The 24,711-nt window shown below is 43.3% G+C and overlaps 1 protein-coding gene across 4 annotated transcripts in view; it reads left to right on the top strand.

Annotated features, from left to right (window-relative positions):
* The window catches only part of TRIO (trio Rho guanine nucleotide exchange factor), a 370,973-nt gene that overhangs the window by 111,334 nt on the left and 234,928 nt on the right, over positions 1 to 24,711 (top strand). For all 4 annotated transcript variants that reach the window (XM_082837244.1, XM_082837245.1, XM_082837243.1 and 1 more), the window contains exon 2: positions 19,528 to 19,602. In XM_082837244.1, the coding sequence (XP_082693370.1) occupies positions 19,528 to 19,602 (75 nt within the window). The remainder of the gene's footprint in view (positions 1 to 19,527; positions 19,603 to 24,711) is intronic.

Genomic DNA, 24,711 nt, shown 5'->3' with positions numbered 1-24,711 from the left:
TAGAGAGCGACTGGATTCTTACTCCGGTGGACAGACTTCTGACAGTAGAGGGATGTGAACTGGAAAGACGTTGGAAAGGGAGCGCTTTTTCAGTTATTAAAGTGTTTATTGTCACCATTTTAGTTAGAGGAGGTGATAGCTCCCCCCAGAATTTGTTCATTTCATGTGACTTTTGGGCTCATCTGTTTTTATTTCTTATTATATTCTGATTCGCCCCTTTCTACAGTAGGACAGGTTGAGCAAGACCCTGAGAAGGCCCAGGGGCAAGCGGGGTGCCCCTGGGTTGGGGGAGTGTGACCAAGGGGTCAGGATAAGCTGCAGTCTCTTAGGCAGAAGAATATTCTGACTTTTGAACTGCCTTGTAGTTCCTTAAATTACTTATAGTCAGTCCCAGGAGAAGGAAATTGCCAAAGTTAATTGTTGATTTTAAAAAATAAGTTTTTTTTGGTGTGTGTGGCTTTTGACAATAACTGCATGTGACACATCTCCTTATAGAATGCAGTAATTTCAGGTAAATGGCAAAATTTCCCCAAACCCATTTACTTAAAAGCACTTAGCAAATGTGTATGTCTGAGAATAAGCCGCTTTCTCAGAGGTCAGTGGTAATAGTAGTTAGCGTTCTAGGTGCTGTTAGTCCTGTGAGTGGTATCGTTGGGATCCTCATCTGACCCATTTCACAGATAAGGAGTCACGGGTGCAGAAAGACTCAGTGGCCTCCGTGCTCTCCCTGCTGGGAAGTGCAGACTGGGCAGCCAGGTTCCAGCCCCGACTCCTCACTAAACACATTAGTCCCTCGGCAGAAAGTTCCGTGTTGAGTCGTGGCACCGTGGCTTTCAGGTGATATCCATCAGTGTAACGCGGGGGGAGAGGGGTGGTGAAGGGTAGCTTTTATACACTCCTCCTGAACTCCCCTCCGCACCTCTCGGGTCTGCGCCATCTCTACCTTGGAAGGAAGTTGTCTGTAACCCTGTGCTGGCCCTGAGCACCTGGGCAGCAGGTGCGCTGAGGTCTCGGTGCAGTCCTGAGCAGGTCCTGCAGGTGCGGGTTGGGGAGTGAGTGAGTACGCACCCCTTCATTTAACTGTCCTTGCTGCATTGCTCTGTGCCTTTCTATACGTCCATTTGCATTTCTTTACTAATTGTGAAAAAATGTTCTCTGGGCCTCCTAGTAGAGAGATCGGTATCTATCTATCTCTCTCGTTTCCTCGCTGTCAGGGACTTAGCAGTTAGAGGCTTGGAGAAAGGAAAACAGATTGCCCAGCCTGCATGGCCTACAGCTTTGAGTCTCAGCCCACTTAGATGGGGTACTGCCGGGCACGTCTAAGGAAGTCATCTTTCCGGAGAGCTTGCCTCCCCCCACCCCTCCCTCAGCTATTTATTGCGGACCCCACAGCAAGCAGGAAGAGGCCCCATGGCTCACGGTTGCGCGGCCCGGCCCCAGTGCGGGCCCAGGACACGTGTCTTCTCGCCCCTTACATGGCAGCAGTTTCCCAGGTGGGATGATGAGTTTTACGGTCACGCAGTTGGAACTTCTTCCCGTTTTGTGAGGGTCTCAGCCCCGCCGGAGCACTTCTGAGCCGGGGCTGGCACCCACTTACTGAGCTCAGAGTGAATCAAAGGGGAGATGCCGCTACACGTGGGCTGGTACCTCCTCAAGTTCACGGGGTCTCCAGCAGTGATTCCCTCTGAGCAGGCTTCCCTGCGCTCCCTCCCAGAGGGTTTAGCCCCTCGCTGGCACTTGGGTCCTCTGTACCTTGGGAATTGCATCTTTTTCTCATTATCAGTGAATATGCATAAGAATCCCAAGTGAGAGAGTCGATCCACATTAAATCCATTTTTATGTCAAAATTTGTTTTCCCATCAGTATATCTGAAATTATTTGGCTTAATAAACATATTTTAACAAGAATTTAAAAAACATACTTTTGTAGGTATGCAGAAGGGAATTTGATGTGAAGAGGTAGCAGGAGAGGTGGTTAGAGAATTGAAATGAATCTCTTTTTCTTTTTTTACATAACCAGATGCATTCGTTTTCTCAGCTTCCTTTGTAGTTTCTTAAATTTCTTATTAGGAATTCAGTAGGAAGGCTAATAATAGGGACCTATTTATTAGAATTTCTTTTCCCTGCTTGGAAGTGAGGGTAACTCAGGACAGCAGTACCTGAGTTAACATGAATGAAAAAGTTGCTTTAACCTTAAAAGCCAGTGAGTCCTAAAGGCTTTGGCTGCCCTCCTGGTGTAATCTCGATACAGGTGCCATTATCTGTGACCAGAGTCGGGCTGGCCTTTCTCCCGAGGGGCTGTAGCACGCCTGTTGAGCCATCAAATGTTGTTATGCTAAATAGAAGGATCGGGAAGAAAACTTCCAACTTAACCATAGGTTGCATTTGGAATTCAGCCTTAAACAAGTTACAAACACCACTTTTTTTTTTTTTTTTTTTTTTTGCGGTACGCGGGCCTCTCACTGTTGTGGCCTCCCCCGTTGCAGAGCACAGGCTCCGGATGCGCAGGCTCAGCGGCCACGGCTCACGGGCCCAGCCGCTCCGCGGCATGTGAGATCTTCCCGGACCGGGGCACGAACCCGTGTCCCCTGCATCGGCAGGCGGACTCTCAACCACTGCGCCACCAGGGAAGACCTCCCCTCCCTCTTGAGCCTCCCTCCCTATCCGACATTTCTAGGTCATTGCAAAGCACCGAGCTGATCTCCCTGTGCTATGCGGCTGCTTCCTATTTTACATTCAGTAGTGTATACATGTATCATTTTGTTTCCTTTTTTTTTTTAGATTTTTTTAGATTCCATATATATGTGTTAGCATATGGTATTTGTTTTTCTCTTTCTTACTTCACTCTGTATGACAGACTCTAGGTCCATCTACCTCACTACAAATAACTCAATTTCCTTTCTTTGTATGGCTGAGTAATATTCCACTGTATATATGGGCCACGTCTTTATCCATTCATCTGTCGATGGACATCTAGGTTGGTTCCATGTCCTGGCTATTGTAAATAGAGCTGCAATGAACATTGTGGTACATGACTCTTTTTGAATTATGATTTTCTCAGTGTATATGCCCAGTAGTGGGATTGCTGGGTCGCATGGTAGTTCTATTTTTTGTTTTTTAAGGAGCCTCCATACTGTTCTCCATAGTGGCTGTATCAATTTACATTCCCACCAGCAGTGCAAGAGTGTTCCCTTTTCTCCACACCCTCTCCAGCATTTATTGTTTATAGATTTTTTGATAGTGGCCATTCTGACCAATGTGAGGTGATACCTCATATAATACCTCTAATAATTAGTGATGTTGAGCATCTTTTCATGTGCTTCTTGGCCACCTGTATGTCTTCTTTGGTGAGATGTCTATTTAGGTCTTCCACCCACTTTTTAATTGAATTGTTTGTTTTCTTGATAATGAGCTCCATGAGCTGTTTGTAGATTTGGAGATTAATCCTTTGTCTGTTGTTTCATTTGCAAAAATTTTCTCCCATTCTGAGGGTTGTCTTTTCATCTTGTTTATGGTTTCCTTTGCTGTGCAAAAGCTTTGAAGTTTAATTAGGTCCCGTTTGTTTTTGTTTTTATTTCCATTTCTCTAGGAGGTAGGTCAGAAAGATCTTGCTGTGGTTTATGTCAAAGAGTGTTTTTCCTATGTTTTCCTCTAAGAGTTTTATAGTGTCTGGGCCTGCATTTAGGTCTTTAATCCATTTTGAGTTTATTTTTTTGTATGGTGTTAGGTAGTGTTCTAATTTCATTCTTTTACATGTAGCTGTCCAGTTTTCCCAGCACCACTTATTGAAGAGGCCGTCTTTTCTCCACTGTATGTTCTTGCCTCCTTTGTCATAAATTAGGTGACCGTATGTGCGTGGGTTTATCTCTGGGCTTTCTATTCTGTACCATACTGTCTTGATTACTGTAGCTTTGTACTATAGTTTGAAGTCTGGGAGCCTGATTCCTCCAGCTCCGTTTTTCTTTCTCAAGATTGCTTCTATTCTGGGTCTTTTATGTTTCCATACGAATTGTAAAATTTTTTGTTCGAATTCTGTGAAGAATGCCTTTTGTAATTTGATAGGGATTGCATTGAATCTGTAGATTGCTTTGGGTAGTATAGTCATTTTCACGATATTGATTCTTCCAATCCAAGAACATGGTATATTTCTCCATCTGTTTATGTCATCTTTGACTTCTTTCATCAGTGTTTTATAGTTTTCTGAGTTCAAGTCTTTCACCTCCTTAGGCAGGTTTATTCCTAGGTATTTTATTCTTTTTGTTGCAGTGGTAAATGGCAGTGTTTCCTTAATTTCTCTTTCTGATTTTTCATTGTTGGTGTATAGGAATGCCAGAGATTTCGGTGCATTAATTTTCTATCCTGCAGCCTTACCAAATTCACTGATTACTTCTAGTAGTTTTCTGGTGGCATCATTAGGATTTTCTATGTATAGTATCATGTCATCTGCAAACAGTGACAGTTTTACTTCTTCTTTTCCAATTTGTATTCCTTTTATTTCTTTTTCTTCTCTGATTGCCATGGCTAGGACTTCCAAAACTATGTTGAAAAAGAGTGGCGAGAGTGGATAGCCTTGTCTTGTTCCTGATCTTAGTGGAAATGCTTTCAGTTTTTTATCATTGAGTATGATGTTTGCTATAGGTTTGTCGTATATGGCCTTTATTATGTTGGGGTAGGTTCCCTCTATGTCCATTTTCTGGGGAGTTTTTATCATAAATGGGTGTTGATTTTTGTCAAAAGCTTTTTTTGCATCTATTGAGATGATCATATGGTTTTTATTCCTTAATTAGTTAATATGTTGTATCACATTGTGATTGATTTGTGTATATTAAATAATCCTTGCATCCCTGGGATAAATCCCACTTGATCATGGTGTATGATCCTTTTAATGTTGTTGGATTCTGTTTGCTAGTATTTTGTTCAAGATTTTTGCATCTGTGTTCATCAGTGATACTGGTCTATAATTTTCTTTTTTTGTGATATCTTTTTTTGGTTTTGGTATCAGGGTGATGGTGGCTTTGTAGAATGAATTTGGTAGTGTTCCCCGCTCTGCAGTTTTTTGCAAGAGTTTGAGAAGGATGGGTGTTAGCTCTTTTTTCTAAGTGTTTGATCGAATTCACCTGTGAGGCCATCTGGTCCTGGAGTTGTTTGTTGGAAGATTTTAATTACGGTTTCAATTTCATTACTTGTGATGGGTCTGTTTATATTTTCTAATTCCTCCTGGTTCAGTCTTGGAAAAGACATTTTCAAGAATTTGTCCATTTCTTTGTGGTTGTCCATTTTATTGGCATATAGTTGTTTGTAGTAGTCTCTTATAACCCTTTGTATTTCTGTGGTGTCAGTTGTGATTTCTCCTTTTTATTTCTAATTTTATTGATTTGGTTCCTCTCCCTTTTTTTCTTGGTGAGTCTGGCTAAGAGTTTATCAGTTTTTTTTGTCTAATCCAAGAACCAGCTTTTAGTTTTATTGATCTTTGCCATTGTTTTCTTCGTATCTATTTCATTTATTTCTGCTCTGATCTGTATTTCTTTCCTTCTACTGACTTTGGGTTTTCTTTGTTCTTTCTCTAGTTGTTGTACATGTAGTGTTAGGTTGTTTATTTGAGGTTTTTCTTGTTTCTTGAGGTGAGATTGAAGTGCTGTAAACTTCCCTGTTAGAACCGCTTTTGCTGCATCCCATATGTTTTGGCTCTTTGCGTTTTCGTTGTCATGTATTTCTATGTATTTTTTTTTTTCTTCTTTGATTTCTTCAGTGATCTCTTGGTTATTTAGTAGTGCACTGTTTAGCCTCCACGTATTTGTGGTTTTTACAGTTTTTTTCCTGTAATTGATTTCCAGTGTCATAACGTTGTGGTCAGAAAAGATGCTTGATATGATTTCAATTTTCTTAAGTTTTCCAAGGCTTGATTTGTGACCCAAGGTGTTATCTATCCTGGAGAATGTTCCGTGCGCACTTGAGCAGAAAGTTTATTCTGCCACTTTCAGGTGGAGTGTTCTATAAATATCAGTTAAATCTTATCTGGGCTATTGTGTCATTTAAAGCTTGTGTTTCCTTATTTATTTTCTGTTTGGATGATCTGTCCATTGGTGTAAGTGGGGTATTAAAGCCCCCTACTATTACTGTGTTACTGTCGATTTTCCCTTTCATGGTTCTTAGCATTTGCCTTAAGTAGTGAGGTGCTCCTATGTTGGCTGCATAAACATTTATAATTGTTATATCTTCTTCTTGGATTCATCCCTTGATCGTTATGTAGTATCCCTCCTTATCTCTTATAATAGTCTCTATTTTAAAGTCTATTTTATCTGATATGAGTATTGCTACTCCAAGTTTCTTTTGATTTCCATTTGCATGGAATATCTTTTTCCATCCCTTCACTTTCAGTCTGTATGTGGGTCTCTTGTAGACAGCATATATATATGTCTTGTTTTTGTATCCATTCAGCCAGTCTGTGTCTTTTGGTTGGGGCATCTAATCCATTTACATTCAAGGTTATTATCGATATGTATGTTCCTCTTACCATTTTCTTAATTGTTTTGGGTTTTAAAAAATTATTTATTTATTTATCTATCTATTTATTTATATATTTATGGCTGTGTTGGGTCTTCGTTTCTGTGCGGGGGCTTTCTCCAGTTGTGGCGAGCGGGGGCCACTCTCCATCGCGGTGCGCGGGCCTCTCACTGTCCCGGCCTCTCCTGTTGCGGAGCGCAGGCTCAGTAGTTGTGGCTCACGGGCTTAGTTGCTCCGCAGCATGTGGAATCTTCCCAGACCAGGGCTCGAACCTGTGTCCCCTGCATTGGCAGGCAGATTCCCAACCACTGCACCACCAGGGGAGCCCCTTGGGTTTGTTTTTGTGGTCTTTTTCTTGTGTTTCCTACCTTGAGAAGTTTCTTTAGCATTTGTTGTAAAGCTGGTTTGGTGGTGCTGAATTCTCTTAGCTTTTGTTTGTATGAAAACCTTTTGATTTCTCCGTCAAATCTTAGTGAGATCCTTGCCGGGTAGAGTAATCTTGGTTGTACGTTTTTCTCTTTCATCACTTTAAGTATATCCTGCCACTCTCTTCTGGCTTGCAGAGTTTCTGCTGAAAAATCGGCTGATAACCTTATGGGGATTCCTTTGTGTGTTATTTTTTGTTTTTTCTTCGCTGCTTTTAGTATTATTTCTTAGAATGTAATTTTTGTTAGTTTGATTAACAGGTGTCTTGGTGTGTTCTCCTAGGGTTTATCCAGCACAGGACTCTCTGTGCCTCCTGGACTTGGGTGACTATTTCCTTTCCCTGTTAGGGAAGTTTTCAACTATAATCTCTTCAAATATTTTCTCAAACCCTTTCTTTTTCTCTTCTTCTTCTGGGACCCCTATAGTTTGAATGTTGGTGTGTTTAGTGTTGTCCCAGAGGTCTCTGAGACTGTCTTCACTTCTTTTCATTCTATTCTCTTTATTCTGCTCCTTGGCAGTTATTTCCCCTATTTTGGCTTCCAGCTCACTTATTCGTTCTTCTGCCTCAGTTATTCTTTTACTGATTCCTTCTAGCGTATTTTTCATTTCAGTTATTGTGTTGTTCATCTCTGTTTGTTTGTTCTTTAGTTCTTCTAGATCTTTGTTAAACCTTTCTTGTATTGTCTCAGGCCGTGCCTCCATTCTATTTCCGAGATTCTGGATCATCTTTACTATCATTACTCTGCATTCTTTTTCAGGTAGATTTCCTATTTCCTCTTCATTTATTTGGTCTTGTAAGTTTTTACCTTGCTCCTTCATCTGTGACATACTTTTTTGCCATCTCATTTTTTTTTTCCCTTTTTTTTTTACAAGTGGGATTGTGTTCCTGTCTTACTGGTTGTTTGGCCTGAGGCTTCCAAAACTGGAGTTTGTAGGCTGTTGGGTAGAGCTGGGTCTTGCTGCTGAGATGAGGAACTTGGGGAGACTTCACACCGATGAATATTCCCTGGGATCTGAGGTTCTCTGTTAGTCCAGTGGTTCGGACTCGGACCTCCCACCACAGGAGCTTTGGCCTGACCCCAGGTTCGTGAACCAAGATCCCGCAAGCCACTTGGGGCAGCCAAAAAAGAAAAAGGAAAAAAAAGAAAAAGAAAAAAAGGAGAAGAGTAACAAAGTAAACAATAAAATTAGACTAGGAAAGTAACAGCTATGTTAGAAAAAAATATATAGATGAAACAACAACCAGAAGGTATAACAGAACTACAGTAGTAACAAAGAGGAGGAGGAGAAAAAAAAAGAAAGGTGGAAAAGGTCTTGGCTGTGGAGGGTGGCATCTAAGCAGGGGTGAGGCTTGGCTGGTGGGCGGGGCCTATGCTTAGGACCCACAGGGCTGGAAAAGGCGGTGGGGGTGGGCGGGGCTTAGGCTCTACAGAATAGAAGGGGCCCAGGCGTGCCTCCCCTCTGGAAGCCCAGCAGGCTTCCTGGGCTCAGGTGGGCAGGACAAACACCCTCCGCTCCTCTCCTGCTCCTCTAGTCCCCTCCCAGCAGCTTCTCCTGATCTTGCTGGCCTCCCTCCTTCGTCCCCGGGGCCCATGCTCCCTGCAGGGCGCTTTGGAGGGTGTGGGATTGGCCTGGGAGCTCAGAAGGCTCCCCGGACCTGAGTGGACAGAGCAAACGCCCTCTGCTCCTGTCCTGCTCCTCCAGTCCCGGAGGGCCCATCCCGCCAGCCTCTGTTCATCTCCCCAGCCTCCCTCCTATGCCCCCAGGACCACCCCAGCCTGGAGGGGACCTTTGAGGGCATAGGATCCGACCTGAGAGCCAGGCGGACTTCCCCGGCCGATCGGGCAGGGGAAACGCTGGGCCCGCCGTCCCCTGATCCCAGCCCCCAAGGGTCCCTCCAGGTGTGGGAAGGCATCCCTCCCCTGCTCTCAGCCACCCCTCAGGGGCACCGGTCCTGTCCGGCCTCCACTTCTCCTCATTCCTCAGTTCCCCCACATCCTACTGGTTCTCTTGGGAGTTCTTCCCATCTCCTTGGGCGTCAGGGTCCCCCACCCGCGTCTGGCAGGCGCCCTAGTTGTGAGGAGACGCCAACACTGAGTCTTCCCACACTGCCTTCTTGACTCCGCCCCCTTCTCATGATTAAAGTAATCACAGTATTACTCTTTGAACATGTTACAGTATTATTCCCTTCTGTGCTTTGTGGTTTTAATCCCTATCGCAGGGGTTTCCAACCTTTTCAGAATGGTCTGGGGCATCCTTTTCTATGTCAGGGACTTAGTTTTAGTGCCAGTGATTGGTACAGAATTTCAGTGACAAAAGTAATACTTTTAGATGGCTTTGTGTAATTAATCACAATAGCATCTACATCTTTTTTATAAATAACAGTACCTGTATTTGTAAGGCATATTTATTTGTCCATCAGACTTTGCTTGTTACGTACACATGGTTAAGGCCACCATTTGGGCTAATGTGTGTTTTATTTTGTTTTAGATTATAAGCTTCTTAAAATCAGGAACACGTCGTTCAGGGGGAACATTTCTAGGGCTTAAGAGAACACCATGTGTAAATGTGTCCGTTATGAATGCCAGGTGATGAAAAACACAGTTCTAAGCTTCATCAGAGGGACTGGCTGGTAGAAAGTTCTTCCATACCTTTCTAGTGAGTTTATGTTGAAATTAAATCCAAATGGAAATAACTTTTCAGTCCTTCAGGTTCAGTTTTGAGTTGTATGGAGTTTGCTTGGCTTGCTGTTTCCCTCACGTCTACTCTGTTTACAGAATCTCCTAATTAAAGCGCTTTGGTGTAACTCGGAATTCTTGGGTGAAGACAGTCCTGAGTGCAAAGGGGCGGGGCCGCAAGACCCGTGTTTTCCTACTTAGAAACCACTTCGCTAGAGTCTTACATCCCTCTTGGTGGTTGAGGACGTGGTGTTGACTGAAAAAGAACACAAAGTGAGAGCAGTGAGTTTGTTTTATTCAGTGACCTCACTGAGGACTGTAGCCCAGGAGACAGCCCCTCAGATGGCTCTGAGGATCTGCTCCGAAGAGGTAAGGGGGGAGCCAGGATACAGCTGAACTTCTTTGCTGGAAAAACATGTGGTCAAGAATAAAAAGATCACTGCTAATTACAAAGAACGGACATCTGAAGTTAATGATTGCACTGTTTTTCTGTGTGTGGGAAGATGCAGGAATCTGGGCTCCCTGAAATTTTTCCTTAGGTCTGCATCTTAACTCTCTAGGGGCTGGTATGTGGTCTATGGAACTCAAAGCCACTCAGTGTCCTTCCCGTCACAGAAGCTTTTCATAAATAATTTTTGTGTGTGTGTGGCTGGGCAGCAAATAACTTTTAATTACGTTGTGAAAATCCCAGAGTCAAACTTTTCCTGCTTAAAAAATCTGAACGAAGAATATGTAAATGTAATTTTATGTACTAGATGAAGGACTCACTCGGCACCGCAGCCGCCTCGAATGAGTGTTTGGAGCAAGTTGACCACTTTGGGCTGGTTGCTGACTGTCTGGGATGAGACGGATACTTGGCTCAGAGCTGCAGGTTGTCAGCTGCCACTTAAAATTTCCAACTGCTTGAAGCGCTCTGAGCCTCGGGGGTTACCTAGCTGGGGATGGAGCCCTTACTGTGACCATAGCACTCTGCTAGGCAGTGAGATGTAGGACCGTCCCATCCCTCGAGGGGCTTCCCTTATCATGGGGCACGCTGATGGGTGTTTAGGTAATTCTAACTGTGCAGTGTGATAAGGGGTTCGGGGTGCTGTGGGAGTGCAGGATGGGGCATCTGATCCAGCACTGGGGGGCTCCGCAAGGCTACACAGACGGGCTGGGTCTGGCCCGAGTCTTTCTGGAGGAGCTGGGAGGGTGAAGAGTGCGTGCGTGTGCGTGTTCACACGTGTATGTGCATGTTGGGAGGTGCGGGGGGTGTTTCCGGCTGGTAGGGAGCAGTGTGTGTGGAAGTTCAGCCGTGAGCGAGGACGTGTGTTCCCTGCAGGTGATTAGAATTCCTGGAGTGGGTGTGTGGAGAGGGTACTGAGTCGGGGGGAGCTAGTGAGGCCACAGGGGTAAGTGGACGTCAGGTCTTGAGGGGCTTTGTGCCACATCAGGGAGTTCGGGCTTTATTCGAGGACATAGAGGAGCCAGTGATGAATTTTAGGGGAGTGAAACTGTGAGATGGATGTTTAGGAGAGAGTGGCAGAATGGATCAGAGGGAATCACGAATGTCCATTAGGAGACTGTTGGAGTCATGCACACGAGGGAGTTGCTGGTCAGTGGACACGGTGCCCCTGGAGTCTGCAGGAGTGCAAGGGAGGACGGTGGGGGGCAGGGGCAGCCTGGGTTCCTGGTTCGGTTGTGGGTGGGTGGTTTGTGGGACCAGGGGCTGCGCTGGGACCCACGCAGTGGGGGGCAGGTCTGGGGGGATGCGGGTGAGTTCGGAGTGAGACGTTTGGTAGAGAAGCCTGTACTATAGGCATGCAGGTGCCCAGTTCATGACCCCTCATGGCTCCTGCTCGGCAGCCGAGACCAGCCATAATCAACTCCTCCCCCGCCCCCGCCCCCTGGCAAGAATCCTACATCTTACAGGACATCTCTTACTTTGATCCCTCTGGCCCTGGTTTTTCCATCCTATGTGTTTGCACTGTACAGAACTGACCACTCCTGCTGCTTTGCCAAACACACTGGGTTCAACAAGGGCCCTAGATTGCACTTGATGTTCATATGACCCCCAAATCAGAGCAGATCAGTGTACACTGAGAGAAGTTTTAATACCGTCAATTTATACCACTTCTCTGTAATTGAAAGCCTTTCTGTATGTAATAATCAAAAAGATATTTATATAAAGGGAAAGAGTAGAGTTATAATTATAGCTTTATTATCCAAAGCCTTTTATAGAGTTTGATTGTGATGTGCATTTAAAAAAATATACATGGGTATTAAAAGTTTTTCTTTTCTTATTTGGTAGAGGGTAAGGGTACTACCATTTACAGACTGTTTGATGTAATGATTAAACAGGTTTTCTTTTAGCAGTCAATTTTGGTTGATTGCTGTACAGTTGTATCACTGTTATTCATTTGCTACAAACTAAGTTTTTTTTTTGTTTTTTTGTGGGTTTTTTTTGGCTGCATTGGGTCTTCGTTGCTGTGCGTGGGCTTTCTCTAGTTGCGGTGAGCAGGGGCTACTCTTTGTTGCGGTGTGCAGGCTTCTCATCACGGTGGCTTCTCTTGTTGCGGAGCACGGGCTGTAGGTGCGTGGGCTTCAGTAGTTGGGGCACGTGGGCTCAGTAGTTGTGGTTCCCAGGCTTAGTTGCTCCGCGGCATGTGGGATCTTCCCAGACCAGGGATCGAACCCGCGTCGCCTGCATTGGCAGACAGATTCTTAACCACTGTGCCACCAGGGAAGTCCCGCAAAGTAAGTTTTTAAACAGCTTTCCTGAGAGGCTACTTCTTATGTAAAGCAAACCTTATTTGGAGTCTGTCAGCACACAGAACCATATGAATCAAAGTGTGTGTGTGTGTGTGTGTGTGTGTGTGTGTGTGTGTGTGTGTGTGTAGTTTAGGGTGAGTGATAGGTCTCAGGGTACAGCCTGGGTGAGCTTTCCCCAGAGGCATCTCCTGACAGGCAGTACAGGCACAAACACAGACAGATGTCTTCTTTCTCTTGGCATTAGACAAACACGAGGATAAGGTTTCTCTACACTTGGCCCTGTGCTGGTCCCTGGGGATGCAAAGATGAACGGCACATCTGGGCACATGGTTCTTTTTAGATTTATGAGATTATAGAGTTCCCTTTTATAATATTCCTCCTTTTTTTGACTATTGGAATATTTCCTTTCATTGGTCTATTCCTTATGCTTTTTAATTAACCTCTAACACAGTTACTGTGTAATTAAATCATCAAATGTTAAAAATTCTGCAGATTGTTTCATTACAGTAAAATATATGCAATAGTTAAAAATATTCTTGCTATGGTTTTGTTTTTGTGGTTTTTTTTGGTTATTTTGGTTTGTCTTCTATGTTTTGTGCTCAAGACATTAAAAGCCAGAGTTATTTCAAGTTGAAATGCCCTTAAACTGCCTTGAATCAGACAGCTTATGTTGCTTTTTCTTTCTGCAAGGTATGATGTTACAGGCTATTGCTTCTAAAATTATGTGAAGGAATAAATCAACCAGTCTGACAGTTATTATAACCATAAAGGAAATAAGTAGAAATTATAATGCTGTACTATGAAACCCCATCCATATTCCTGTGTGGTGGCCTGTGAACATGTTTATATTCTTGATATAAATACTTAATTCACTTTATATGCATTTTATAATCATTTTATAAGTATGGACTGTAGTTACATATTTATGTAAAAATAATATAAGCATTGCATTATGTTTTGATTTTTTCATGTATTAGTAAAGAAGACACAGTACACCACTTGATTTATAACCTTATATCCCCGTCCCCGCCCCAAACATTTTCAGAGAGGATCCAGGCTAGAGAAAATGCTTCCTCCCTACGCAACACTGGTCTCAATGCTTGCCCAACTAAAAGCCTTGATAGCGCAGACATTGTGCCGCGCGCGCGCGCGCTGCCTCTCCCAGCGATCCGTGACTAATCCCGCAGGCACTGCAGAGAAAGGTCCGGGAGTCGGAACTGCGGACGGCCTGCCTGGAAAGGGTGACGTCACCTCCATCTGCGCGTGCGCGCTGCCGCTGATGGAGAGGCTTAGCCCCCTGCTCTTTGTGCTGTGGGGTGCATGCGCGCGTGTTTCCCCTAAATAAACTAATGAGCAAAATTCGGTAATTACCACCAAGACTCCGTACTAATAGTGACCCTCCAGCTTACTACTTAATGTTGCTTTTCTTTGTTCTTTCAGAACGCTGCTTTCTTTATCACCACATTGTTTATTACTGCTACCAGCTGTGTCTTTAGAAGGATGGGAATTTGTTCAGTCTCTCTCACTTTGTCTTCCCATTTAGTAAATAACGTAAGATAGCTGACCGGCAAATGAGACCTCTGAAAACGGATGAGCTGCACAGTTTGCCTTGTGGATTGTCCTTTAAGGACAAATCCCAGTGCAGGAGGTGAGGCGGACTGTTGAGAACAAGGTACCAGTTCATCTGGTTCAGCTCAAATGGTGAAGAAATGACTTTTTTTTTCTTCTAACAAGCACTGTTTTTATTCAATACTTAAAAAAAAAAAATTGACTTGTTTAATTTGAGGATTATGTAAAATTTCAAATGGCTAGTATCTGCCGGTAGTCCTGAGAGAAATATGGGGGAAAAAATTAACCTGTGTTTTGGTTTAGAATTTTAAAAATTTGGTTCATTTAAAAACTCATTTGATTTGTTTCATCTTAATTTCTTTTGAAACCAGCTATGGAAAAATGACTGCTGGGATAATGTTTGCTCATTGTAAAAATATTTCTGTGGTGCTTTTGTACTTCTTAAATAAAAAAACTTGGGGGTGGTTGTTCCTTATCTGTTTGTTGATTTTAAAAATTCTGATACCAAGGAAATGACCAAGTGTGGGAGCATTCTGGTCAGCAGTGACTCGCTTCAAAAGGTATTTGTCAACAGTAACAATACAGCACCTCCTTGTAGGGTCGAGGGGTGACAAACGAGATTGATCTGACCAGTGGGGTATTAGATAGTTGAAGTTTCAGACCATTGATTCAACTAAAAGATTTTACATTGTTGAATAACTTGTGGAATGTTTTCTCTTAGGGCAGAGAGGTTAATTTTCCTCGTTGTAAATATAAGTCATACTGTAGGCCATCTGAGCACTACTGAGCTTATAGGTTAAACAGGAAACAGGAAGTGCTCAGGAACATTGAGGTGCTTGCATGGGGGTTTTGGGCAAGAAGCTGGAGAAGTATGTGCATGTCTTAGTTCGTTCGTTCATTCATTCATTCAGCCAGCCCATGTTTATTGACCACCCTGTGCCTGCCCTGTCCTAGGCAGCTGGGACACAGCAGGGAACAAAAACAGACCCGTCCTCTGGCTAGCAGGCGGATTTAGAGGAAGAGAGAGAAAAACTGTTCTCTTGATGGGCAACATAATGTTAGTCACTTCAGGAAATGTGAATGATTTGGGAGCGGGGGGGTTGAAATGTACCTCAGGGTGACAGGTTACTGAACCAAATAGCAATTTGAAAAGTGGTAACAGAATCAATTTTGGCAAGTCATACCATGCTGAACCTGGGGTTTGAGATATTTTTAAATGAATATGGTAAAACCTCTAAATATTCAAATGTGATTGCTTTAGGAAAAGGGGTTATTTGTGTTGACTGAAACCAGGAAGGAGGAAAGAAAATCAGCCACTAACTGCATGTTTATGTTAACAATGATAAAATCAGATTGTTAACCCAAACGCATTTCCCTCAGTAGCGTTCAACAAATATTAACATCAAGATCTAGAGTAATGGCCAATGTTCTGTGAACATTTTTTTCAGATTTGGTTTAAAAGAGCAGTTGTTGACTTCCTTTTAGGACTCCCCTGGAACACACCCTTTGCACCTACGAAGGAGCTGGATGAGCCTCGGCTGACTGCATCCCATGCGCTGTTCACTGTCCGTTGAAGCTAGCATTTCATTAAAATTCACAGTGGCTTCTTTGTCTCAGTAAAATGTACTTTAAATCGTGACAAGTATCCAGTCCCTCTGCACACTTCAATATAGGCTTGTGTATTTTAAAAAGTATATAATTGGGGCTTCCCTGGTGGCGCAGTGGTTGAGAGTCCGCCTGCCGATGCAGGGGACACAGGTTCGTGCCCTGGTCCGGGAAGATCCCACATGCCGCGGAGCGGCTGGGCCCGTGAGCCATGGCCGCTGAGCCTGCACGTCCGGAGCCTGTGCTCCGCAACGGGAGAGGCCATGGCAGTGAGAGGCCCGCGTACCGCAAAAAAAAAAAAAAAAAGTATATAATTGACGAAATGGGTACAAATACATGTCCTCTGACTTTGGCCATTTACCTCTGTTATATAGTTATTGCCTTTCACATTGCTCTTCTTTTTTTGCCCCTTCTCTCCTAGTTTTACTGAAATTCTCTCTGTGCCACCTATTGTTTGGTGGCACTTAGCAGTAAAGTGCTGATGACTTCCTAGCTGTGGCACTGATGAGGTCTGTGGTCTCTCAAGTGTCACTCCGAGATGGCATCTGCCAGTCCTTCCCCTCTCCATGAGGGTGGGAGGACAGGTGTATGTTTCGAGGGTAGTTGCTGAGTGTATCCTTTTGTTCCAAAGTGTAGGACCCACAGCTAGATCCTTTAATGTATGAGGAAGCAGCACAGTAGTTGTTGTCCTATCTGTCATGTAATCTAGAATCACTGGAATAGCACAGAAGCCATTTATTTGTAATTTTTTTGTAGTCATGCACTCTGTTTTCATAAATAGCTCTTCAGGGCATGGAACAGAATCTGCCATTAGATCTGAGGACATTTCATGGCTGAGTTCTTGCTTTTTATTGAAAGTTACGTGATATATTTAATCTAGCTTTAGTATGTGTACAGGCTTCCGCAGTCCTTTGCCTGTTGGGTGTGTCTTTTAAAAATGGAAACGAGGTTAAACAGTACTTAGGTGAGCGCCTAATAATAGCCACAAACTCAGTTCTTTGTGTGGTTAGTTTTAGGTTTCTTTCTTTCATTGTTTGTTTCTCTATTTTCTTTTATGTTTTAGACGTTTTCATTGTCAATTTTAATAAAATCAGCATGTCTTTTTTTCTGTGCCATATTCAACAAAAATATTACGGTAAAACTATTTAGAATTTATATTCTAGTCTATGTTCAGACATGTACGTATATCATAATAGAAGTTAAACACATTTTCACACCAGTTTAGCCATTGATTCATGTGCCTTTCTTCTTCTGGAAAAACTGTTGAGTCTCAGTTTAGGGGAGATTGTCATTGTTTTGTTTCCTTCACTTTGTTTTCATATCAGTATGATATTCTTCCGGTGGGGTGACCTGGAACATGGCAGCTCTAAATAGCATCATTCACTCCATCAAGGTTATTAAGAAACAGATGTAGTTCAGAGTCGGTGGGACTTGTCAAGAATGCTTTGGAATTCCGTAAGTCACACAGGCTTCTCTTGAGGTCCCCGAACTGGAATGGGGACATTCTCCTTGTCGAGGGCTGTGTGAGAGGCAGCTCCTGCTTCTGCAGTGTGGGAATCCAGGACCGCAGTGGTAGTGGCAGCTCTCTGAGGGCTCTGCTGTGTCCCGGCCGGGGCACGTGTGCGCACGGCTTTGGGGGGATGGTGGGAAGCGTGCGTTTTCTTGTCTGGTGGCAGTGGAAGGGGATCCTCTTTTCAAATCCCGGTAGATGGGGGTCCACAGCTATGGCTTCCTTCTTCCTAGTATTCTGTTATTGGATCTGCCTCCTCATTGCCTGGGTCCGTTCGTGCTGCTTACAGAACTTTCCATCCTGTGCCTTTGCTCTCTAGGTGTTCATGAGCTTGTCTCTGCAAAGGCCGCTGTGGTGCCTGATTCCTCTTTGCATTTGCCCCGCTGCCATCCATGTCCGCCTCAGTTGGAAGGGGGATGTCATCAATCTTTGTAGATGCATGCGGTGAATAATTACCCAATGACAGGCAATGAACTGCTGAGATGACATTGCATCCATTCAAGAGTTTTGAAGGAACCTTAAGGATGAAATTGCAGAGCCCTTGGCTCTTGTTTTGCCTTTTGTAAATAGCCAGTGTTCTAAAAGCCTGGTGGGTTGGTCCACAAGGCATGGTGTATTGGAAAGCAAAATGGCCTGGTGATCTGGAGGCCTGCGTTCTGTGTTGAGCCATTTCACAACCAGCTGGGTAGTGCCGCTAAGCCCTTGGACCTCAGGGTCCTCGTCAGGATGTGTTTGCTGTGGTCTTTGCACAGAAGTCTCGGGTGATCGTCAGTGTCGTGGTTAGATCCTGTTAAACTGGGTTCTTTGTACACGTGTAGGTATTCTGTGGACAGGATTGTTATTAATCTACTCCTTCTTTGTTTCTGTGAATGATACATTGCAGAGACTAGATTCTGTTGGATTCCTCCAGAATGTGCTGGTTTTGTTGCTGTTCGGGTGCTTGTTTCAGCAGGCTGGACCCTGCAGCGGGCAGCCACTCCAGCCTCGGGTCAGGTCCTTAGCCTTAGCCTGGAGCTGGGGCTGCTTGGAGCTTGCCCTGAACGTGCAAGCGCGGGGGAGAGCCAGAGGTTTGGGCCAAGTTTATGTACAGAATTTGGGTCTCCCCTTCTCTTTTGCACGATTTGTGTCTTGATTACAGCAGCTGAGGTTGCCCTGAGCTGTGTCCCAACTTGTTTTAGCAGCTCCAGGTGGCTTAGGCTGGGCCCTGCCCTCAGGCTGAAAGCCGTTATAAAGTCACTTCCTTTTTCCTGGTGGCTCGCCCTGCTTTTGGTCACTCTCCTGTGCCTTGAGACAGTCGGTTTTTGTAGGTTTAATCTGTGGCAGGGCTGGTCCGCAGGAACTGCTCAGGCTCAGAAGCGGAAGCTCCAGTCACGTACCTAGAGCACTTTTTTTTGCTGCTAATTCCAGGTCTATGCCTTGCATTGGCTATTTGTTACCAAACTCACATTTTTGGATCCTTTCCTTGTACTATTTTGGCAAAAACAAACAGGAAAATAGGGATGGGGCAGCTCTCTTTAATTCTTTCTAGAGATCGCTCTGCTGTGAACGATAGTTACTTGTTTTGATGAGTATGGCCAGCATCCTGAACTTGGACTTCCCCTGGTAGAGACCTCCAAGAGAAAAATGCCGAGGCGTTATTACCAGTATGAACATTTCTGACCCCAGAGTCCCATGTGGGCATTTGCCCTGGAGAGCTGGGCCGGTCATGTTTGGGCTGCCAGAGTTCCCTTTGCGGAGATGGGTCCTGGCCTGGCCTGAAGTGCCCGCTGCGTGCTTCCTTGCCACACTGTTTCCACTGGGCCTTCTACGATGTTCGGGGCGTGGGGAGAGTTGGTTTGATGTGAGGAGAGGGACCTGGGCCACCCAGTGAAGCGGGTGACACCAGGCCATCTTACACGTTCGCCAGTGACATTCCTCCAGGGGCGCCTGCCCCAGAAAGCCTGGAAGGACAGCGCCAAGTGGGAGCTCTGGCCAGTCCCCAGCTGTTTATAATCCTGCTCTCCTCCCTGACGCTGTTTATGTTTAACTGGATTCGGAGATAGGATGAGGCTCTGAGCTCCCCCTAGAGGTTTTAGTGTGCCATGAATCGCAGTTTTAAAACAACCATGTTGCTGCTTTATTTGCCAGTGTTTATGTTAAATCTGTGGAATTAAAATGAAGATTTTTGAAACAATCTGGACTGATTTCAAATCCCGTCTTTTTGGGACCAAACCTTTCTTTAAAACCAGAAATGATCGAGAGCTTGCTTGGTATGGGAGCCTCTGGGTCTGGGTCTGCAAATCATTCTTCCACATTGAAATAGAAGGTATTCCTGTGATCAGAGACTTTCCTTCATAGAATTCAGATGTTTTCAAATGATGATATTTCTCAAGTTGATTTAATGGGTGTGAAGAAAGCAGCTGCGTTGGCATTGAGATTGGGTGGTTAGGAAATTAAATGACACTCAAGCAACCCGCTAATTTTATTTTCTCCTTATGTATTTCAGGGTTTCGAAAAAACGATGAAATGAAAGCTATGGATGTTTTGCCAATTTTAAAGGAAAAAGTTGCATACCTTTCAGGTAAAGTTTAACTTTCTAATCTGCTCTATTGTTCCTTCTGAGTGCTTCGATACAACGTCAGAGTCTGAAATACTAAACTATACACTAGCTCACCTGTCACAACGTAAAAGCATTGGCATTTCGATGGATTTTTAACTGCTTTATTCTTGTAGTGTGGTCCTGAGAAATGAGTGCCCAAAGGGTTTTCTTCTAGCTGGCAGGCACATCATAGGTCAGATAGCATCGGTGATTAAAATATGTTCGTGTCTGTCATTCAACAAACATTTGACAGTTAAGTAAAAAAACTGATTTTTTTAAAATCAGAGTATAATTGCTTTACAATGTTGTGTTAGTTTCTGCTGTACAGTGAAGTGAATCAGCTATACGTATACATATATCCCCCCCCCCCCCCGCCCCCGCCACATCCCACCCGCCTGGGTCATCACAGAGCACCGAGCTGAGCTCCCTGTGCTGTGCCGCAGGTTCCCGCTAGCTATCTGTTTTACACACGGTAGTGTATATATGTCAAACCTAATCTCCCAGTTCATCCTGCCCTCCTCTTTCTCCCATGTCCACACGTCCGTTCTCTACGTCTGCATTTCTGTTCCTGCCCTGGAAATAGGTTCAACTTTTCTAGATTCCACATATATGCGTTAATACACAATATTTGTTTTTCTCTTTCTGACTTACTTCACTCTGTATGACAGACTCTGGGTCCATCCACGTCTCTACAAATGACCCCATTTCGTTTCTTTTTATGGCTGAGTAATATTCCATTATATGTATGTACCACATCTTCTTTATCCATTTCTCTGTCTAGGGACATTTTATCCATTCCTCTGTCGAGGGACATTTAGGTTGCTTCCCTGTCCTGGCTGTTGTCAGTAGTGCTGCAGTGAACACTGGGGTACATGTGCAGTTTGAATTATGGTTTTCTCAGGGTATATGCCCACCATCTCAGCAGAAGTGGTGGGAATGAGACCATATGTAGATGTGTCCTGAATTCCTTGCCTCTCTTTCTGGCGCTCTGGTCCTGGAATTCCTAGAACCCATGTCATGGACCTGGAAAGCCCTGGTCGTCTCTGCCAGCCGGTCCTCCACTTAACTCCTGGCCCTTCTGCAGTGTGGGGACAGACTGGACCGGTCTCCCAGGCTCTGGGGCAGTCACCTGCCCTCTCCTCTGCACACAGAGGGTCAGCTTGGGGGCTTTTCTGGCTGTCTCCTCGGGGGTTCCTTCCTACATGAACAGAACAGCCGTTGGGTATCATACCTTTTTAGCACCAGTTCACTTGTTACAGAACAAAGGTTTGCAGGAGTTTTCTGCTGTGTTATAGCAGGAAGTAAATCTGTAGACTGTCACGTGCTTTTAGACAGTCTTCCTGGATGTGTTTCCCTTGATAAATTTTTATCTTTCACAAACAGGCATGCTATGCTGATCTCATGTCTCCTCTTGAACACGTTTTATTTTAAATTTGTGACACTGCTAGCTCCTTTTACGTGTTCTGTGTGTCCTTTAAGCATGTGGGATGGCTATATATTTAGGATGCAGCTTCCTGTGGCTTTTTCGCTAGTCTCATCTCGCTTTGTGTCCAGTGGTGTTTCTTGCCTCCTGTTGACCACTGTTTGATGACTTTGCTGAAGTAAATCTAATTCAAGGTGACTTTGAGAGGTTAATAGAAGACTAAGTTCATGAAAAGGAGAAGGTGCTTTAGATTGTTGCAAAAGCATGGTAAAGAAATGAAAGGGGAAAAAAGGCCCTCCTGGCTTCTAATACGCTGTTTTCAAATTAGCATTTGCTCCTTTCTAATCATTTACTGACAGACTGCAAAATATGGACTCATGCCAATTTCATGAACCTCCTGACTAGTTCACAGGTGGATTTTAAAGTGAAAGACTCTAAAATATTACAAGCTGTCTTTCGTAAGAAAGGCTGAAAGGAAGCTGATCTCGCACGTTCATCAGGTTTTGTTTTAAAGTTTGGCTGTGTGATGAGGGCATCTGCTCCTTCGGTCCCTTCTTTTGTTCCTAAACCTCGTCACTGCGCTTTCTTCTCTTATTATGCTTGTGGTGATGGGTAGGTGAAGAACAGTAGAAGATTGAGTGATAATTGTTATATGTACTCACTCTTTTTTTAAAAAAAATAGTGGAGCGTAGTTGATTAACAATGTTGAATTGGTTTCAGGCGTACAGCAGAGTCATTCAGTTATACATATACATGTATCTCTTCTTTTTCAAATTCTTTTCGCATTTAGGTTATTACAGAATATTGAGCAGCATTCCCTGTGCTATACAGTAGGTCCTTGTTGGTTATTTATTTTAAATATAGCAGTGTGTACGTGTACATATTCACTCTGTTCTTAAGCATTTAATGCAGAATATATTAATAGATGGTGTTTCTATCTAAGTTACTGTCAAAACTAAACTATTTCTCTTTCAACTAATCCAGTAAAATCAATCTTTCAGAGTTTATCGTGAATCTTTGCTAAAACCTTAAATTCTGCAGGGTTAATTAAAGTTGGATGTCTTTAGTGGGGAGGGAAGTTTTGCATTGCAACAAATCAGTCCAGAGCCATTTTTAGAGATGGTAGAACTTCTACCAGCTGGGTTAGGAAAATGCAGTTAGTAGGGGACACTACAGTTTCATAGTATTTCCTAATCTGTGGCCAGAATTGGCCAGTTAAAGCAGCATGAGGTCCTTGCTGATTCCCTTAGGCTTGCTGTTATCTTGTTTAGGAAGGGAAAAGGAAAAAAAATCATTAAATTAAAAACAAATTGATTACTTATGTGGTAATTTTTTTAAAAATTTCAATGAAGGAGTAAACTTCTGAAACATTTTTACCTCTGATCCTGTTTTTTCTTGAGATAAAATTCACATACCATAAATCCACCTTTTATTTTTTATTTATTTTTTAGATTTATTTAATTTTTAAATCCACCTTTTAAAAGTGTACAGCCTAGTAGATTTTAGTGTATTCGCAAGGTTGTGGAAGCATCACCATTCCCAGCCCCTGATTCCTCCACCCCTCAACTCTGGCAATTGCCAATCTACTTTTTTGCCCTGACCCCATTTTAATACATATCAGGGGTATTTATTATGGTAACTTGTAAAAGCTCTCCATGTGAGTGGCTTTTAGTAAATTAAGTCTAAGTGGAATAGCCAGGGCTTTGAAAAAGCAGGCCAGAGGATCGGCGATTCTGTGAGATGCCTGTTAGCTCAAGATCTCTAAGAAACCAGTGTGGACTCCTTAAGCTTCAGTATTTCTGATCCTGTCTCATCTCCGGATCCCCTAAAAAGTAGTCCTTTTGAATGAGGTGAGTGACGTGTCTAACTTCATGCATGACGTCAGAGGAGGGGCAGTAAAAGAAGTGTCCTGTAGTTTATGTTTAATGTTATATCTATAAAAGTAGGTATATTTATGGTATACATATTCAGTGTATTACATATTTAATGTGCGTGTGTGTACGTTATATATATATATGTACGTGTGTGTATATAATGTCAACCACTTCATGTGCCTCCTGTGCCACTAGGGTTTGGTCTGGGCCATGAAAGAACTCACAGGCAGCCACCAGAATTAAGAACACCTTTTTTCCCTTAACTTTTTATCGTGGAACATTTCAACGTCCAAAAGGAGAGAGAATAGTATAGAAAACTGCCGTGAATCCGTGGGTCACCTCAATCATCTTGTTTCATCTATATTCCTTGAAAGGCTTTAAAAAAAACCTCAATATACCACATAGACATAAAAATGAATAATAACTTTGATATATAAAACGCTAATCAGTATTCATATTTCCGTTTGTCTCGTAATTTGTTTTTACAGGATGTATACTGCAGTTGGTTGATGTGTCTGATGTATCTTTTAATCTTCGGCTTCCTCCTCCTCATCCTTTTTGTGTCACTCCTGTATGTTTATTAAATGAGGAAACGGTGTTTTCCTGTAGATTCCCCTACATTTTGCTGGTTGCGTCCCTGGGTGGTCATGTCACATGTTCCCCTTGCCCCGTGTTTCCTGTGAGCTAGGAGCTGGATCTTGACGCTTGGTTTTGCAGGGAAATAGGCAGGAAATTTTAATGGGTAGGGTTGGGTGGTTCTACTGGGAGTTTTATTGGGAGAGTCTGGTTGTCTCTCTTTTATGACGTTATGATAATTATTGCTTCGATGTAATATTTTTTTAGGGTTACAGAATAGTGATAATCTAATTATATCCTTTTTTCTTCATTTGTCATCTTGGGTATTCCATAAAGAGAAACGTCCCAATCAGCTTCTTGGTTTCCCTGAGAACACAGTTCATACAGGAAAGGAGGAAAAACGATTGATGCTTGTCCTTTATTGGTTTTCAGACATATCATTAGTCATTTCAGACTAATAAAAAGACCATTGAGTTTTTTTTTAAGTGTCATTTTGAGCTCATGATTTTAAATATATTTGATGTGTTTCAATTGTACATTTCTTTTTTTTTTTTTCGGCCACATGGCTCGGCTTGTGGGTTCTTAGTTCCCCGACCAGGGATTGAAGCCAGGCAGTGAAAATGCTGAGTCCTGACCACTGGACCGCCAGGGAGTTCCCCCACTGTACATTTCTTTTTCTCTTGTGAAGTTAAAATGTTCCCATCCTTTGGCCAGTGGGAGCCTCTTCAGATGGGCTCCTGAATCCAAGTACCACAGTATTACAGCTTCTCTCTCTGCTGATGTTACAAGATATTTCAGGCCCATCTTGTCTGTTTCCTGCTCCGTGTCTGTAATCAGCCATTTCTCTAAAGCGCCCTGGTTCTTTTGCATGGGGAATGGTGCAGGGTACTGGGGAAGCTTGCTGTTCTGGGTGGGTCACTGTTTCTGAGCCTCTTCAGTGGACACATTTAGGAAATCTGTATATATATGTTCTCTAAGTGAGAAAAGATATCGTGGCTTCATACTAAGGTTTCCAATTCAAATATAGAATTACAGATATTTTATTTTTCTTTGATTTTATATCTGCATCTCCTTTTCTTTTCCTTTTGCTGAAAATCTTAGTGCCTACCCTCATCAACCTAATTACTTATTTACATTGTAATACTGATGTTATCACCACAGTATGACTGCCAAATGTAACTTAACACTTCTGTTCTTTTGTTGTCCTAAAGGGTACAT

Source organism: Leucopleurus acutus, assembly GCF_964270905.1.
Source record: "Leucopleurus acutus genome assembly, chromosome: 3".
NCBI classification, from domain to species: Eukaryota; Metazoa; Chordata; class Mammalia; order Artiodactyla; family Delphinidae; genus Leucopleurus; species Leucopleurus acutus.
The sequence above is the reverse complement of the archived record's forward strand: the minus strand, read 5'-3'. Positions and strand labels throughout refer to the sequence as shown.